Source organism: Monodon monoceros, unplaced genomic scaffold, assembly GCF_005190385.1.
Source record: "Monodon monoceros isolate NGI ecotype Baffin Bay Population unplaced genomic scaffold, NGI_Narwhal_1 Super_Scaffold_9, whole genome shotgun sequence".
Taxonomy (NCBI): domain Eukaryota; kingdom Metazoa; phylum Chordata; class Mammalia; order Artiodactyla; family Monodontidae; genus Monodon; species Monodon monoceros.
The window spans coordinates 26,620,222-26,636,036 of record NW_021703786.1 but is presented as its reverse complement, the minus strand read 5'-3'; the positions used below and the strand labels follow the sequence as shown (position 1 = coordinate 26,636,036).

Genomic DNA, 15,815 nt, shown 5'->3' with positions numbered 1-15,815 from the left:
CCATATACTTCTCTTAATTCCCCTAGTAGAATACAAACCATGGGTTAAATCGCTACACTTCAGCCTAGCTGGCTGCCTTTCAAATACACCAACCTCTTTGCTACCTCAGACCTTGAAATGCTCCCATATTATTTTCACTCCAGCACTTAACACAATTGCAGTTCCACCATGAGGAAGCTGTAACCCCAGCATCTCACACAACACCTGGCACAAAGAGAATGGAATTACTACTCATTCAATTGAAGAGCAGGGGTCAGTCAATGTTCCACAGGTTGTCCGTAGTAAGTCTTTCTGCTCACCAAGATCCACCGGGTCAAATTTACGAGTCTGGCTCCACTAAGGACTGTGTCCTGTCCTCAAAAAGAGTCCCTGAAACGGAGGTCAAGGTGTCATGTAAGCGGCAGATGCTTGGTGATGGCGTTCAGGACACACTACCCCAAAATATGGCACATTGGCGTACTGATCTTAAGCCGGAGAAATTCGAGAAAACGGCAGAAGCAGCAAGATCACTCCTTCTTCTCCCATTTTTCACTCCAAATCTCCGACGTGAAAGGTCCCCTCCCTGTACCAGGAGGGAGAGAGACATTCTCATCACCAGAGACAGGGCGTTTAAGGCCAAGGTGAGCAAACCTCCAACTGGTTTCACCATTTACTACCCACAGCCCCAAACCCCTCTGCCTTAACAATTCTTCACAAATTCATTGTTTCTTTATCCAAAGGGTATAAAGCTTCCCGCTCTGGTCACTTCAGGTCTCCACTCTCCGGTGAAAGGTGTCATGTACGTGTAGAAATTCAGTAAAATGTGTACACGTGCTTTTCTCCTGCAGATCTGTTAGTGTAACTTTCAGATCCCGTCAGGGGCCCTGGACGGGGACAACTTTCCTTCCCCCACGGCTGCGGGGAAAGGCTGACTCTGAGGTCGGCGGCCGCTACTCCCGGGCCGCTGGTCCCCAGCACGGCCTCAGGCCACGAGGCGGCAACGTCCCGGACGCCGACCTGAGCGCCGCCATGGCAACGATGCGGTCCGGCGCCTGCGCGCGGCGCTCCGCAAGTGACGCCACAGGAAGGGGCGCTCAGGCCCGCGCCATGGCCCGAAAGGCGGCTGGGAGGCCGCCGGAGGAAACGCTGTCGCTCTGGAAACGGTAATGGGGCCAGAGGACGCGTAAGATCCGGGGACTGGAGCGACGAGGTTCCCCGCGGACCTCCGACCTCGTAATCCCCGGCTTGGGGCCGCGGGGGCCTGCGACCGTTTCCGGCGTGCGGGCGAAAGGGCGTTCGGGAGCTGTAGCTTCCGGCGACGCGTCTGGGTCCCAGGGAAGGGAGGGGGTGAGACCGGGAGGGTCCCCGGGTAGAGCCCCGAACCCCGGGCCTGGACGCTCCGTGTGTGGGCGGCCGCAGCCGTACCGCGGGGTGGGGGGATCTGGGCTGGACTGCCCGCTGGACCTGTTTCTGCCCTCAGGGAGCAAGCCCTGTTGAAGACACTTGTCGTGGACCGGGACACGGAGGCGTGGCAACGGGACCCCGCTTTTTCGGGTCTGCAGAGGGTCGGGGGCGTGGATGTGTCCTTTGTGAAGGGCGACAGTGTCAGCGCCTGCGCCTCCCTGGTGGTGCTCAGCTACCCTGAGCTCGAGGTAACCCCAGGGGGACGCTGGCCAGGGGCCGCTACGCTGGGCCCCGAGGTGCATTAGTGAGAGAGGTGGGGCTCTGGACAGGGAACAGTGTTAGGGTAGAACCCCGCTTCTCCTTTCGTGGGAGTTCATTAATGAATTGGGAAGCCTTTGAAAAGAAGAGGATAGGGGACAAAAACTGAAGTCATTCTGTGACTTACATCCAAATAAACTCATGATCTCCAAGTTTGGCCGTTATCTTGGGCTCCCCATGTCAGGGGCCCACAGCAACACACCCTCAAGTTGCCCAAGCTGGAAATCTCTGTCTTCCCGGACCCCTCACAGCAGGTCACACACGAACTCCATTTTTTCTCCCCCCTAAAATCACTGGAGTCTTATCTATCCACTTGTCTGCATCGCTGCTGTCCCTTCCCTGGCTGTGCCACCGTCACCTCTCCTGTAGGTGACAGGCAGAATCTTTCCTGGGTCCCTTCTCCATGCTGCCATCAGAGCAATTTTTCTAAAAACCAAATGTGAGCAGGTCACCACCTAGTCCACTTAGGACACTTAAGTGCCTATCCTGTGATCTCATGGTACATAAAAGTGACACTCACGGACAAGGCATAAAGGCCGTTCGTGATCTGACCCCTGCTTAACGTAACTCCCTGTAGGCTCACCTCTGGCTACCACCCGCTCCTCACCCACTCCCCACTCCAGAGGCCTTTGGCTTCCTCAAACACGCCTTGCTGTGTCTGCCTGCCTGACCTTAGCAGTGATGTTTCCTCTCCTGGAATGTTTTTCCTGGCTAACTCCTCCTCATCTCTTAGGTCCTCCAGTAAGCCCCCCTTCGTCCTGCAAGACCAGGAGTTGCTCTCAGCACCCTCTCATTCCTCTTTATCACACTGGGATGGAATTGGCCTGTGTGTCTCCCCTACCAGAATGTAAACTCCACAATGGTAGGAACCATGCTGTCTTGCCCACCGGTTGTAGCCTCTGCACCTAGTTCAATGCCTGACACATAGAAGACGATCGAATAGATAAGTGAATGAATGAACAGCGTGCCCACGATTCCTTTGGAGTCAACAGCTCAGGAAGCCTTGGCTAAAGAAGAGCTTGACGAGGAAACCTCTGCTCTGCAGCTTCAGCATTTCCCCCTCCCTGCTCCTCTGCCTGATCCCAAAGCTACTACCTTCCTGCCTCAGCGTCTTTGTGCTTTACTTGGAAGATCCTTTAGTCAAAATTCAGCAGAAATATATTGATACCTGACTCAGAGTTTGGTGAGGAATAATTGAGATCATATATGGAAATCAATTAGCATAATGGGCGTGTGGTAAGCCCTCAAAAATTAAATGCTAAGCCACTGTTAATTCTGAGGATGACTTCTCACTTCTCAAGACCCAGTTCACTTGTTCCCATTGCTCTGTACCTTTCTGTACCTGCAGAATTAACCACCCCCTTGTCTCTGTCCTAGGCCTGTTTCTTATGCATGTGCTATTACAGTACTTCTCACACTGTATTAAAGTTATCAGTTTAGGAGGTACTCGCAGATCTTACAGCCTGTTAAAGGACCACTCTCCTTTTGCAGTAGTCTTCCTCCCCTCGTTGCAATAATAGTTTTGAATAGTTCCCCTTACCTCAAAGAAAAGTTATTGGTATATTCTGGTTTTCCCACCATCTGTAGGTTCTGAAGGGCAGGGTTATACTGTATTTCTTTTGGAGCCCCAACACTGAGCAAAGTGCTTGCTACTTGGATGTAGTCAGCACTTGTCATCCTGTGCTATGGAAGCTTAGACTAGGGAATGATCTTGGAATAGTCTGGCCCAATGACTCCCAAATGCCCAACCATGGATCTATGCAATGAGAGTCGCCTGGAAGTGCATTTAGAAATATGGATTCCATAGGCAAATCCATAGAGACACAAAGTAGATTTGTGGTTGCCAAGGGCTAGGGAGTGGGATGGAGGGTGACTGCTAATGGGTATAAGAATTACCTGGGGCCTTCCCCGGTGGTGCAGTGATTAAGAACCTGCCTGCCAATACAGGGGACACAGGTTCGATCCCTGGTGGGGGAAGATCCCACATGCCGCGGAGCAAATAAGCCCGTGCGCCACAACTACTGAGCCTGCACTCTAGAGCCTGCAAGCCACAACTACTGTGCCCGCGCACCACAACTACTGAGGCTGCATGCCGCAACTTCTAAAGCCCGCGTGCCTAGAGCCCATGCTCCGCAACAAGAGAAGCCATGACAATGAGAAGCTCGCGCACCGCAATGAAGAGTAGCCCCCGCCCACCCACCGCAACCAGAGAAAGCCCACGTGCAGCAAAAAAGACCCAACACAGCCAAAAATAAATAAAATAAAAAAAAAAACAAATTAAAAAAAAAAAAAAGAATTACCTGGGGGTGGTGAAAATGTTCTAAAATTGGATTATGGTAATGGTTGCACAACTCTGTAAATACCAGAAAGCGTTGAATTATACTCTTCAGGTAATTTTATGGTAGTAAATTATATCTCAATAAAGTTGTTAAAAAAAAAAAGATTCCAGGGCCCCACTCCCTTTACTGATATTTACCTTTTTAAACAATCCTTCCTGTGATTCCAAAGCAAAGCCAGGCTGTGAATCACTGGTCTTCCTTTCGCACAGCTAGGAATCCTTTCCTCACCATCCCTGACAAATCATGGCCTCACACCAGAGCCCGTTCCATAGTTGGAAGCCTGGTTTGTATGTTCTTTTCCACATGGAGCTGAAATTTAGTTGTTTGTGACTTCTGCCTTAAGGTGCAGAGCACAGGACAAACCTTTCCTACCCTCCTATTTGAAGACAGTCCTGTTTTCTCCTGAGTTTCACTGAGGTGATTCCAGCTCCTTCACTTGCTGCTTGCCCTCCAGCCTGCCCTCAGTGAGTAGGGCCCATTTTTACATCCAGCACCCAGAACTGAATCGAGTACCTCAAGTGCAGTTCAGCCTTTTGGTTCAACCGTTTGGTGGGCCTAATGCACAACTCCAGCTTAGGTTGAAACTTGCATATCTTCACAGAGACTACTGACTAGATCATGCCCACATGCTAACTATACAACTGATTTTTCCTTCTCCCAGAATTTTTTTTAACGTATTTATTGGAGTATAAGTGCTTTATAATGTTGTGTTAGTTTCTGCTGTATAACAAAGTGAATCTGCTATATGTATGCACATATCCCCATATCCCCTCCCTCTTGCGTTTCCCTCCCTCCCACTCTCCCTATCCCACCGCTCTAGGTGGTCACAAAACACCAAGCTGATCTCCCTGTACGATGCTGCTGCTTCCCACTAGCTATCTAGTTTACATTTGGTAATGTATATATGTCAATGCTACTCTCTCATTTCATCCCTTCTCCCAGATTTTTAACTTGAAAATGTGTGCACATACTGAAAAGTTGAAAGAGTAATACATTGAACACCCGTATACCCTCTGCTTAAGACTCAGCTGATTTTGTAGTCTTTGTGTGTGTGTGCACTGAGATTCAAGAGTGCCTCCTAGAGGTTGTGACAGCTCAGCAAACCTGTCCTAGAATATTTTCCTACATAATGGCAGCGTCATTATCACACCTTAAAATATACATACATTATTCCATCACCACCTGAATCCCATTCCATAACACATTTCCCCAGTAGTCCCCATATGTCTCTTAAAGCTGGTTTTGTATTTTTCTCTGATCTGTGAAACTTTGACATGTGTTATGTTATAGTTGCTGTTGATAGTAGATTATGATTACTGTGGAGATTTTTTTTGAGGGGGGTCCAGTATATTGCTGTTTACTTTTTTTTTCCACTAAGATACATTTTTTTTAATTTTATTTATTTTTTATACAGCAGGTTCGTTATCTATTTTGTACATATTAGTGTATATATGTCAATCCCAATCTCCCAATTCACCCCACCACCACCACCAGCCCCGCCTCCCCTTAATTTCTTAATTTTCCTTTATTTCTCTTTCTGATCTTTTGTTGTTAGTGTATAGGAATGCAAGAGATTACTGTGCATTAATTTTGTATCTTGCAGCTTTACCAAATTCATTGATTATCTCTAGTAGTTTTCTGGTGGCATCTTCAGATTTACCTGTGTATAGTATCATGTCATCTATCTGCAAACAGTGACAGTTTTACTTCTTCTTTTCCTATTTGTATCCCTTTAATTTCTTTTTCTTCTCTGATTGCCGTGGCTAGACTTCCAAAACTATGTTGAATAATAGTGGTGAGAGTGGACATCCTTGTCTTGTTCCTGATCTTAGAGGAAATGCTTTGTTTTTCACCATTGGGAATGATGTTTGCTGTGGGTTTCTCGTATATGGCCTTTATTATGTTGAGGTAGGTTTCCTCTATGCCCACGTTCTGGAGAGTTTTTATCATAAATGGGTGTTGAATTTTGTCAAAAGCTTTTTCTGCACCTATTGAGATGATCATGTGGTGGTGGTGGTGTTTTAATATTTATTTATTTATTTGGTTGCACTGGCTCATAGTTGTGGCAGGTGGGCTCCTTAGTTGCAGCACATGGGCTCCTTAGTTGCGGCACACGGGCTCCTTAGTTGCAGCATGCGGGCTCAGTAGTTGTGGCACATGGGCTTAGTTGCTCCGTGGCACGTGGCATCTTCCCGGACCAGGGATCGAACCCGTGTCCCCTGCATTGGCAGGCAGATTCTTTATCCACTGCGCCACCAGGGAAGTCCAATCATACGGTTTTTAATTCTTCAGTTTGTTAGTATGGTGTATCACATTGATTGATTTGCATATATTGAAGAATCCTTGCATCCCTGGGATAAATCCCACTTGATCATGGTGAACGATCCTTTTAATGTGTTTTTGGATTCTGTTCCCTAGTATTTTGTTGAGGATTTTTGCATCTATATTCATCAGTGATATTGGTCTGTAATTTTCTTTTTTTTGTAGTATCTTTGTCTGGTTTTGGTATCAGGGTGATGGTGGCCTCGTAGAATGAATTTGGGAGTGTTCCTTCCTCTGCAATATTTTGGAAGAGTTTGAGAAGGATGGGTGTTAGCTCTTCTCTAAATGTTTGGTAGAATTCACCTGTGAAGCCATCTGGTCCTGGACTTTTGTTTGTGGGGATATTTTTAATCACAGTTTCAATTTCATTACTTGTGATTGGTCTGTTTATATTTTCTATTTCTTCGTGGTTCAGTCTTGGAAGGTTACACCTTTCCAAGAATTTGTCCATTTCTTCCAGGTTGTCCATTTTATTGGTGTAGAGTTGTTTGTTGTAGTCTCTTATGATGCTTTGTATTTCTGTGGTGTCCATTGTAGCTTCTCCTTTTTCATTTCTAATTTTATTGATTTGAGTCCTTTCCCTCTTTTTCTTGATGAGTCTGGCTAAAGGTTTATCAATTTTGTTTATCTTCTCAAAAACCAGCTTTTAGTTTTATTGATCTTTGCTATTGTTTTCTTTCTATTTCATTTATTTCTGCTCTGATCTTTATGATTTCTTTCTTTCTCCTAACTTGGGGTTTTGTTTGTTCTTCTTTCTCTAGTTCCTTTAGGTGTAAGGTTAGATTGTTTATTGAGATTTTTCTTGTTTCTTGAAGTAGGATTGTATTGCTATAAACTTCCCTCTTAGAACTGCTTTTGCTGCATCCCATAGGTTTTGAATCGTGTTTTCATTGTCATTTGTCTTGAGGTATTTTTTTGATTTCCTCTTTGATTTCTTCAGTGATCTCTTGTTTATTTAGTAACGTATTGTTTAGCCTCCATGTGTTTGTGGTTTTTACGTTTCTTTCCCTGTAATTGATTTCTAATCTCAAAGTGTTGTGGTTGGAAAAGATGCTTGATATGATTTCAATTTTCTTAAATTTACTGAGGCTTGATTTGTGACCCAAGATATGATCTATCCTGGAGAATGTCCCATGTGTACTTGAGAAGAAAGTGTAATCTGCTGTTTTCAGATGGAATGTCCTATAAATATCAATTAAATCTATCTGGTCTGTTGTGTCATTTAAAGCTTGTGTTTCCTTTTTAATTTTGTGTCTGGATGATCAGTCCATTGATGTAAGTGAGGTGTTAAAGTCCCCCACTGTTATTGTGTTATTGTCGATTTCCTCTTTTATAGCTATTAGCATTTGCCTTATGTATTGTGGTGCTCCTATGTTGGGTGCATACATATTTATAATTGTTATGTTTTCTTCTTGGATTGATCCCTTGATCATTATATAGTGTCCTTCCTTGTCTCTTGTAACATTCTTTATTTTAAAGTCTATTTTATCTGATATGAGTATTGCTACTCCAGCTTTCTTTTGGTTTCCATTTGCACGGAATATCTTTTTCCATCCCCTTACTTTCAGTCTGTATGTGTCTCTAGGTCTGAAGTGGGTCTCTTGTAGCCAGCATATATATGGGTCTTGTTTTGGTATCCATTCAGCGAGCCTGTGTCTTTTGGTTGGAGCATTTAATCCATTCACATTTAAGGTAATTATCAATAAGTATGTTCCTATTACCATTTTCTTAATTGTTTTGGGTTTGTTTTTGTAGGTCCTTTTCTTCTCTTTTGTTTCCCACTTAGAGAAGTTCCTTTAGCATTTGTTGTAGAGCTGGTTTGGTGGTGCTGAATTCTCTTAGCTTTTGCTTGTCTGTAAAGCTTTTGATTTCTCTGTCAAATCTGAATGAAATCCTTGCCAGGTAGAGTAATCTTAGTTGTAGCTTCTTCCTTTTCATCACTTTAAATATATCTTGCCACTCCCTTCTGGCTTGTAGAGTTTCTGCTGAGAAACCAGCTGTTAACCTTATGGGAGTTCCCTTGTATGTTATTTGTCATTTTTCCCTTGTTGCTTTCAATAATTTTTCTTTGTCTTTAATTTTTGTCAGTTTGATGACTGTGTGTCTCAGTGTGTTTCTCTTTGGGTTTACCCTGCCTGGGACTCTGCATTTCCTGGACTTGGGTGGCTATTTCCTTTCCCAAGTTAGGGAAGTTTTCAACTATAATCTCTTCAAATATTTTCTCGGGTCCTTTGTCTCTTCTCCTTCTGGGACCCCTATAATGTGAATGTTGGTGTGTTTAATGTTTTCCCAGAGGTTTCTCAGGCTGTCTTCATTTCTTTGCATTCTTTTTTCTTTATTTTGTTCCATGGCAGTGAATTCCACCATTCTGTCTTCCAGGTCACTTATCCGTTCTTCTGCCTCAGTTATTCTACTATGGATTCCTTCTAGTGTATTTTTCATTTCAGTTATTGCATTGTTCATCTCTGTTTGTTTGTTCTTTAATTCTTCTAGGTGTTTGTTCTTTAATTCTTCTAGGTCTTTGTTAAACATTCCTTGCATCTTCTCCATCTTTGCCTCCATTCTTTTTCCGAGGTCCTGGATCATCTTCACTATCATTATTATGAATTCTTTTTCTGGAAGGTTGCCTATCTCTACTTCATTTAGTTGTTTTTCTGGGGTTTTATATTGTTCCTTCATCTGGTACATTGTCTTCTGCCTTTTCATTTTTTCTGTCTTTCTATGAATGCAGTTTTTCATTCCACAGGCTGGAGGATTGTAGTTCTTGCTTCTGCTGTCTGCCTTCTGGTGGATCTTCACTAAGATACATCTTGAGTTGACTTCCATGTCAGTTTCCCCAAGTTCCCACTTGGGTCTTTCAATATGTGGGGTCAGATCTTCCTTTATTTTTGGAACGTTTCTTAGTTTGTGGTTTTAAGTATTAGTTATATTTATTATTTCAACTCCATAGTTTTGTTTCTCTTTTTCAGTCATGCATATGCTGGGTTTTCTGTCTTGTCAGGTTTTTTTGTGTTTCTGTTTTTATTTCTGCCAGGTTGTGCTCTCTGTCTGCCGTTTAGTTAACTTACCTCTGCTGCACAACTGGTTGGGGGCAGCATTTCATCAACTCACAAGGTTTGATCATTGCCTTCTGAGTTCTTGTAGTTCTCTGTTCCCTCTAAGTTGTACTTAGGTACTTCCCTGGTGTTCCAGTGGCTAAGACTCTGCACTTCCACTGCAGGGAAGATCCTGCATGCCACACGGTGTGGCCTTAAAAAAAAAAAAAATGTATTTAAACAGGAAACTCAAGGGCCAGGGGTTTGGGTGCCTCAATGGGTTTCTTAAATCATGAGGGACAGTGAAGTATAGTCGTGCCAATAAATGGCATCCTTTTCAGAAGCAAAGATGACCAGTGTCTCTTCTGATTCTTTGATACTCTCATTTCCAAAGGACCTTACACTTCTGGCCTCACTCTCTTCTCCACAAGCCCCCAGGGCTCACCTGTGTCTCCCCAGAGCAGCATCTTCCTGATAAGGCTGGGGCTGCCCCCCAGGTCTCATTCCATCAGGCTCCCCACCACTAGGCCCCACCACACCCCCTGCCCTTGCCCCTTTCCCACCTGCCTTTCTGGCGAGGGGCCCAGAGCTGGCTCTGTGAGTCTGGGCTGTTTATTTCCGCCTGTAGATGCACACCGTTGCTTGTAATTGGCTTGTCTCCCAGCTATGCTGTGGGCATGGGGTAGAGGGGGTTCATCTCCTCTCCTGTGGATCTCTGGTTCCTGGAGCTTGTGCAGAGGGATTCAAACGTAAGCAGCCACCATCATCCTGTGGGAACTCAGGCCACACTTGAACTTCACGCATGTCCCCGTGAAGAGTCATCCTGTTGCATGGGGTTCAGCACTCCAGCCTGCCGGATTCACTGTGAATCGAATTCTCTGGTCTGTCATCTGGTTGGACCCTGCCCACTCTAGGTCATTGGCAGTTTGATGAGTTTCCTGTGAGTCACTGATAAAAATGTTGGAAGGACGAGCCCCTTCCTCCATGCTATTAGAGTAATTCCTTCATTTAGGGCCATGTCATTATGACCTAGCTTCAAGGGAGAGGTGGAAGTATGATTTTGAAAGCTATCACCAAGAGATTGGTGGGGGGGTGGGATGGTCAGTAACAATCCAGGACATCTGAAGGTTCTGGAGAATGTGTGCTTAGTGGGAACCGTTCTCACCTCCGGTGGTCTGGCTGTAATGAAAACTCAAGGTTTAAGGGGCTTAGGGCTGCCGTCCTGTGCTCTGAGCGGGTCGTTACATGCTAATCAAGTACCAACAGGGCCTCCTCTTCCATGCTGTGTTAGGACTTTTCAGTTTGAAGAACAGTCTGCCAGAGCGTGTGAAAATTCTGGGTGGTCCCCAGCAGGTCTGCCTCAGACTCCTGGCCCCCACTCCTCCCAGCGTGAGCCAGGCCTTTTAGCACAACATCCCCAGGGGTATCCCCTCTTCTCTCTCTGGGGTTATTTGCAGCCTCAGAATTTTTCTTTTTGGACTCTCCCATCCCTTGGGACCCAATTCTCTTCCAAACTGCCTCACTCTGAGATCGTGCCTGTCCTTTTTCCGAAATATTTGTAATCTCTTTTCTTAAAGCCAGAGTTGCCCTTCTTGCTATTGTAGCCTCTGTGAAGACTTGGCCTTTTCTCCCCCGAGGCCCCTTCTAATATGGCACTATGGTGTCTATTCACAGGTGCTTCTTGTGCTTTGTCTTCTGTGAGCCTCCAAACTGCCTGGCAGCAGGGTGGGGTGGGGAGGCAGCAGGTCTGATTTACAAAGGAGGCAGCCTGAGGAGGGCCTGATACAGACCAGGTGTGGCCAGTACCTTTGAAATGGCAGTATTTGAATCCCCACCGCCCATCTGCAGGGTGGATCACCTGTCTCCAGTTAGTGAGGCAGGGAAGGGGGCGACTTGGGGGTGGGCCTGGGAGACAGAGGGAGTGACAGGGATTGTCAGATAAGGGCCAAGGGCATGCGAGGGTGCGGGGGAGGTGGCCAGGGCCGCGCGTGCCTAGTGACCTGGGTGCCTGGTGGCAGGTGATGTATGAGGACTGTCGCATGGTGAGCCTGACAGCCCCCTACGTGTCAGGCTTCCTGGCCTTCCGAGAGGTGCCCTTCCTGGTGGACGCGGTGCAGCAGCTGCGGGAGAAGGAGCCCCGCCTCATGCCCCAGGCAGGTATCTCACTGGGTTGGAGGAAAGGCCCTTCACAGGCCCCGCCCCATTGCAGGGAGAGATCCATGAGCTTCCTGGAGAAGTGCTTTTGCCTCAAGAGGGATCAGACCTGAAGAGCTGGGGCCCTCGTCTTGCTCTGGGATGCCCCAACCTGATGGGCGAGGGGCACTTCAGCTGACCGTGACTTTCCCCTGTGGCTCTTCCAGGTCCTTTTTGTGGATGGAAATGGGGTGCTCCACCACCGAGGTAATTTGCTCCCAAGACTCCCTGAGAGGGCTGTAAGAGAGGGACCAGGAGGGGTGCAGTCCGCCTGCACCAGGCCCCAGGCCCTCTGCCACCAGCCTGACCTTGCAGCTCCTTCTGGCCTTGCTTTCCTTGTCAAGGCCCCCTAGTAAGGAGCCCCTACTTCTCTTCACCCCTGCCCCTTTCCTGCCTGCCTCCACCGCCTCTGCTGGCTCAGCTCAGGTACCAACATCCAGTTTGGACCTGACGCTTCCAGAAGTCTCAGGCCCTGAGCCCAGCTAACCTGTCCCACTGGCGGCCTGCCCTGTGTCCTAAACAGACCCTTGCCTGAAACCAAACAGGAACAGACAGGTGTGCCTGTTCCCCACTGACACAGGGAAACCCACACCCACCTGGGTGCTGGAACCTGGTCCCGGGGAGAACCACCAAGGGGGAGGGGCTGTCTTACCCTCAGGTACAAACCTGGGGGTTGGGCGGCAGAGGGAGTCAGGAAGGGGTGGCATTGTGATTTTAGCCCCTGCCCTGGGAGCCTGTGGGCCCAGAGCCACCCTGGACACTAGTGGAGGACCAGCAGGCCAGCCCTGGGCCTGGCCCCCAGTCACTGCAGTCCTTGCGCCCTGGCAGGAGCCCCAAAGTCCTGGGCGAGTTAAGGGCAGAGTTGCAGAGGCCTGAAAGTGGCCACAAAGGAGAGGGGAGGGTGGAAGAAGCGGGTGGAGCATGTGAGCACACTAATTATAATTAGGCTCCTAATCTTGTCGGGGGTGGGGGGCGCCCCCCACCCAGCCTGCCAGCCCAGAAGTCAGGGTAGAGGCCACGTCCGAGGCCAGGGTGGGGCTTACAGCCCTGTCCCACAAGTCCTTGCCCACCGACAGGCCTCTGTTCACGTGGAAAAGCTCAGCGAGGCTCTCTGGTGTGGCCCCCGTCCCCACACTGTCTCTAAACTGCTAGGCTCATTGCCTCACCTCCCCAGCCTCATCTTGCTCTGCCCCTACAGGCTTTGGGGTAGCCTGCCACCTTGGTGTCCTCACAGACCTGCCCTGCATCGGGGTGGCCAAGAAACTCCTGCAGGTGGATGGGCTGGAGAACAACGCTCTGCACAAGGAGAAGGTGAGGGGGCCGGAGTCCGCCCCGCTGCAGACCAGCTCCACCTGGGGCGCTCTCCTCCCAGCCTGGATTGCTGACCTGGACTGAGGAAGACCAGCTTTCTTTGCGTGCCTTGTGGGTGGTGGGTCATCTCGGGAGACTCGGAGCTCCTCTCCCAGCCTCTGGGTGCACACTTGCCTCCTCTCCACCCCTGCCTGCGTGCTGCTGTGGCACCCCACGTGGGGGCAGAGCCTCCAGGTATCGGGGACCGGGCATTCAGGGCCTGTACAACGCTCTGTACTTTTCCACCTGCCGTGCCACCCCCATCTGCCTGGGGCATCTCCCTCCTCTGGGACCCCCTCTGGCGGGAGCTGGTGACACACGTGGCTCTCTAACCTGGACGGCCAACTCTGAGAACGGGTCAGTTGCATCTGTCTCATCCTTGCAGCTCCCCCATGCCTGTGTGGAGTGCCTGTTGGTTGAGTTGACAGGGGCCCCTGACCCACCCAATGGGCCAGTCCCCACCACCACCACCCCAAAAAATTTGTCAGGTTGAATCAGAAGTGCTCAAATTTGTAGCAGGAGAGAAAGCAGCAGGAAGTAAGTGGCCTCGAGTGGGTTGTGGCCCTGTGTGTGCACCAGCCTGGTACCTCCACCCTGCAGCACTGGGGCCTGGGCGGGCTGCTGCCTCTTCCCTGCTGCAGAATGGGGAGGAGAGTACCTCGTCAAGGTGAGATGGTGCTGCAGGCCGCGCTTGGACGCAGGGTCCACTCGCGATGGGCCCTTCCATCTCCTTGCCCAGCGGCTGCTCAGGTTTTAAAGGTGAGCAGGCTTGCCTTCAAGCCTTTCACCAAGAAAAGTGTTTTTCCAAGTCTTTTTTCTGTTTTCCAGATACGGCTCCTGAAGGGTGGAGGAGACTCATTTCCTCTGATGGGAGGCTCCGGGACCGTCCTGGGCATGGTGAGTGGCCAGGGGCCTGCGCCCCACTGAGGCAGACCCCTCAGCTGAGGGCCAGAGGGGGCCCGGGGTCAGTACCCATGTACGTGCGTGCCCCAGAACCCGTCCGCCTCTCCCTATCTTCCTGCCACTCTGGCTGCCCCTGCATCTTTATTTCTTCCCCTCCCCCACTGTGCTGAGGGGGCCTCTGGGCCCTCACTCGCCCCACCCTGTCCCTAAGACAAACATCAAGAAGGTGCCCCAAGGGTGCTGCCAGTCTCCCAAGCTCCTGCCCACTGCCCAGGACATGTCAGTCCTCCAGCCCACAGAGCTTGCCCAGTGCCCTGACCTCGCCCTCCCTGTCACAGGCCCTGAAGAGCCACGACCACAGCACCAAGCCCCTCTATGTCTCTGTGGGCCACAAGATGAGCCTGGAGGCAGCCGTGCGCCTGACCCATGGCTGCTGCAAGTTTCGGATCCCGGAGCCCGTGCGCCAGGTGAGTGGGCTGCCAGGTGGGTAGGCTAGCGCATGGCACCTGTTCTTCCTGTACTCCCGGGCTGAGGGTCCACAAGCGCCTGTGGGAGAGTCAGTTTGGGCCACACTAGGCTCCGGAGGGGAGGAGAGGGGCCTGGAAGATGCAGAGGCCTGCCCTGCCTAGCCCGGGGGTCTGCTGTGCCCCTGCACTCAGCCTTTCAGCCTCTGGCACCCTGGGTCATCGGGAAAATCAGCTGACGTCAGCTCAAATAGCAGAGTGGCCTGCCAGCCCCTGAGGGCCCAAGCTGCCCCGCTGGCCTGGGAGGGAGCGGCCATCCTCGGCTGGGGGGCCCCTGCAGGGCTGCTGGGCACTGCTGAGGAAGACTTGGGCCAGGGATAAAATCAGGAGACTCCAGGGTGTGGCCACGCCAGGCACCCAGCACCTAACTTGGGGCCCAGGGGGATCAGAACTCTGGTGAACGAGTTGGCTCAGCTAACCTCATGCAGGAAGCCCTTGGGCCGCCTTGGTGGTCTTGGCCATGACAAGGTGCAGAGCAGGTGCAAGTCCCAGGGAAGCCCATGAGGCAAGGATCTGTGAGAAGCTGTCCTCGGGGAGAGGCCTGCTGGAAGAGGGGAAAGGGCAGTCCAGGCCTGAGACCAGCATTTGCAAAGGCCCTTGGGCAGGAAGGAGTTGGATGCCAGAAACTCAGAGGAACTTGTGGCTGGATCCCTGGCGAGGGTGAGTGGGCGGAAGCCTGTGTGCATTGCAGGGGGCAGAACTTCAGGTTTACCACAGGGCCTTGGATGTGAGTTGGGAGGGGACACCATCAGATTTGCCTTCCCAGCAGGGACTGTATGTCGCCTGCTGCTCCGTGTGTCCCTGAGGCCTGTGCTGCGTCAACTAGAGGCAACCTGGCCTAGGTGCCACAGGCCCGCTCGGTACTCTCAGCTCAGCACCACCTGGTGACACTGCAAACCTGAGGGTCCTGGCTCTGCCTCGACCACCCCAAGAGCCCCCGTAGCCACCACCTCGGGGTTTGGGACCCCCCCCCCCCGGCTGCTGGTGTGCAGGGCAGCCTCCAGGTGGCAGCAGCGGCACACACGTGGCTGTGGCTCTCCGCCCCTGCCAGCAACTCTCAGGGCTGCGAAGAGTCAAGGCCTCTAGGGTGGCTTCCAGGGTGGACTTTCTAAGTGTCCACCAGCCTCAGCCTCCTTCCCTCCCCGTACAGGGTTCGTAGGTGCAAAAGCCTGTGACGTGTCCTGGCCCCAGGAAGCCTTTCCTCCCCCATTCCCATCCACCTGTGCGACCTTGTGGTGGGTGGGGTGACGACCCGAGATTTCTCCGCAGGCCCTCAGAGCCAGGGACTCTGCTGAGCTGGTATGGTGGGCAGGTCTCTGTCCCTTCTGTGTCTCGCCTTGCCCCAGAGTGGATGATAGCTGTGTCCTTGCAGGTGGGGGGATGCCCTGTAAAGTGCCGTGAACCCCTCAGAGGTGGGCAAGGACCGTGTGTCTGCCCTAGAGAAAAGC

At 50.3% G+C, this 15,815-nt stretch overlaps 1 protein-coding gene across 13 annotated transcripts in view; it reads left to right on the top strand.

Moving 5' to 3' along the window:
• Positions 1-1,073: 1,073 nt before the first annotated feature.
• The window catches only part of ENDOV (endonuclease V), an 85,138-nt gene continuing 70,396 nt past the window's right edge, over positions 1,074-15,815 (top strand). For 10 of the 13 annotated variants that reach the window (XR_003791914.1, XM_029211610.1, XM_029211607.1 and 7 more), the window contains exons 1-7: positions 1,074-1,142; positions 1,460-1,631; positions 11,416-11,550; positions 11,758-11,797; positions 12,789-12,901; positions 13,769-13,837; positions 14,182-14,310. Coding sequence is in view for 12 of the 13 variants with exons in the window: in XM_029211610.1 (XP_029067443.1) it covers positions 1,087-1,142; positions 1,460-1,631; positions 11,416-11,550; positions 11,758-11,797; positions 12,789-12,901; positions 13,769-13,837; positions 14,182-14,310 (714 nt within the window). In the remaining variant the exon portion in view is untranslated. Of the gene's footprint in view, positions 1,143-1,459; positions 1,632-11,415; positions 11,555-11,757; positions 11,798-12,788; positions 12,902-13,768; positions 13,838-14,181; positions 14,311-15,815 lie in introns of all 13 variants that reach the window. The other 3 variants (XM_029211608.1, XM_029211611.1, XM_029211614.1) reach the window with 3 other exon arrangements.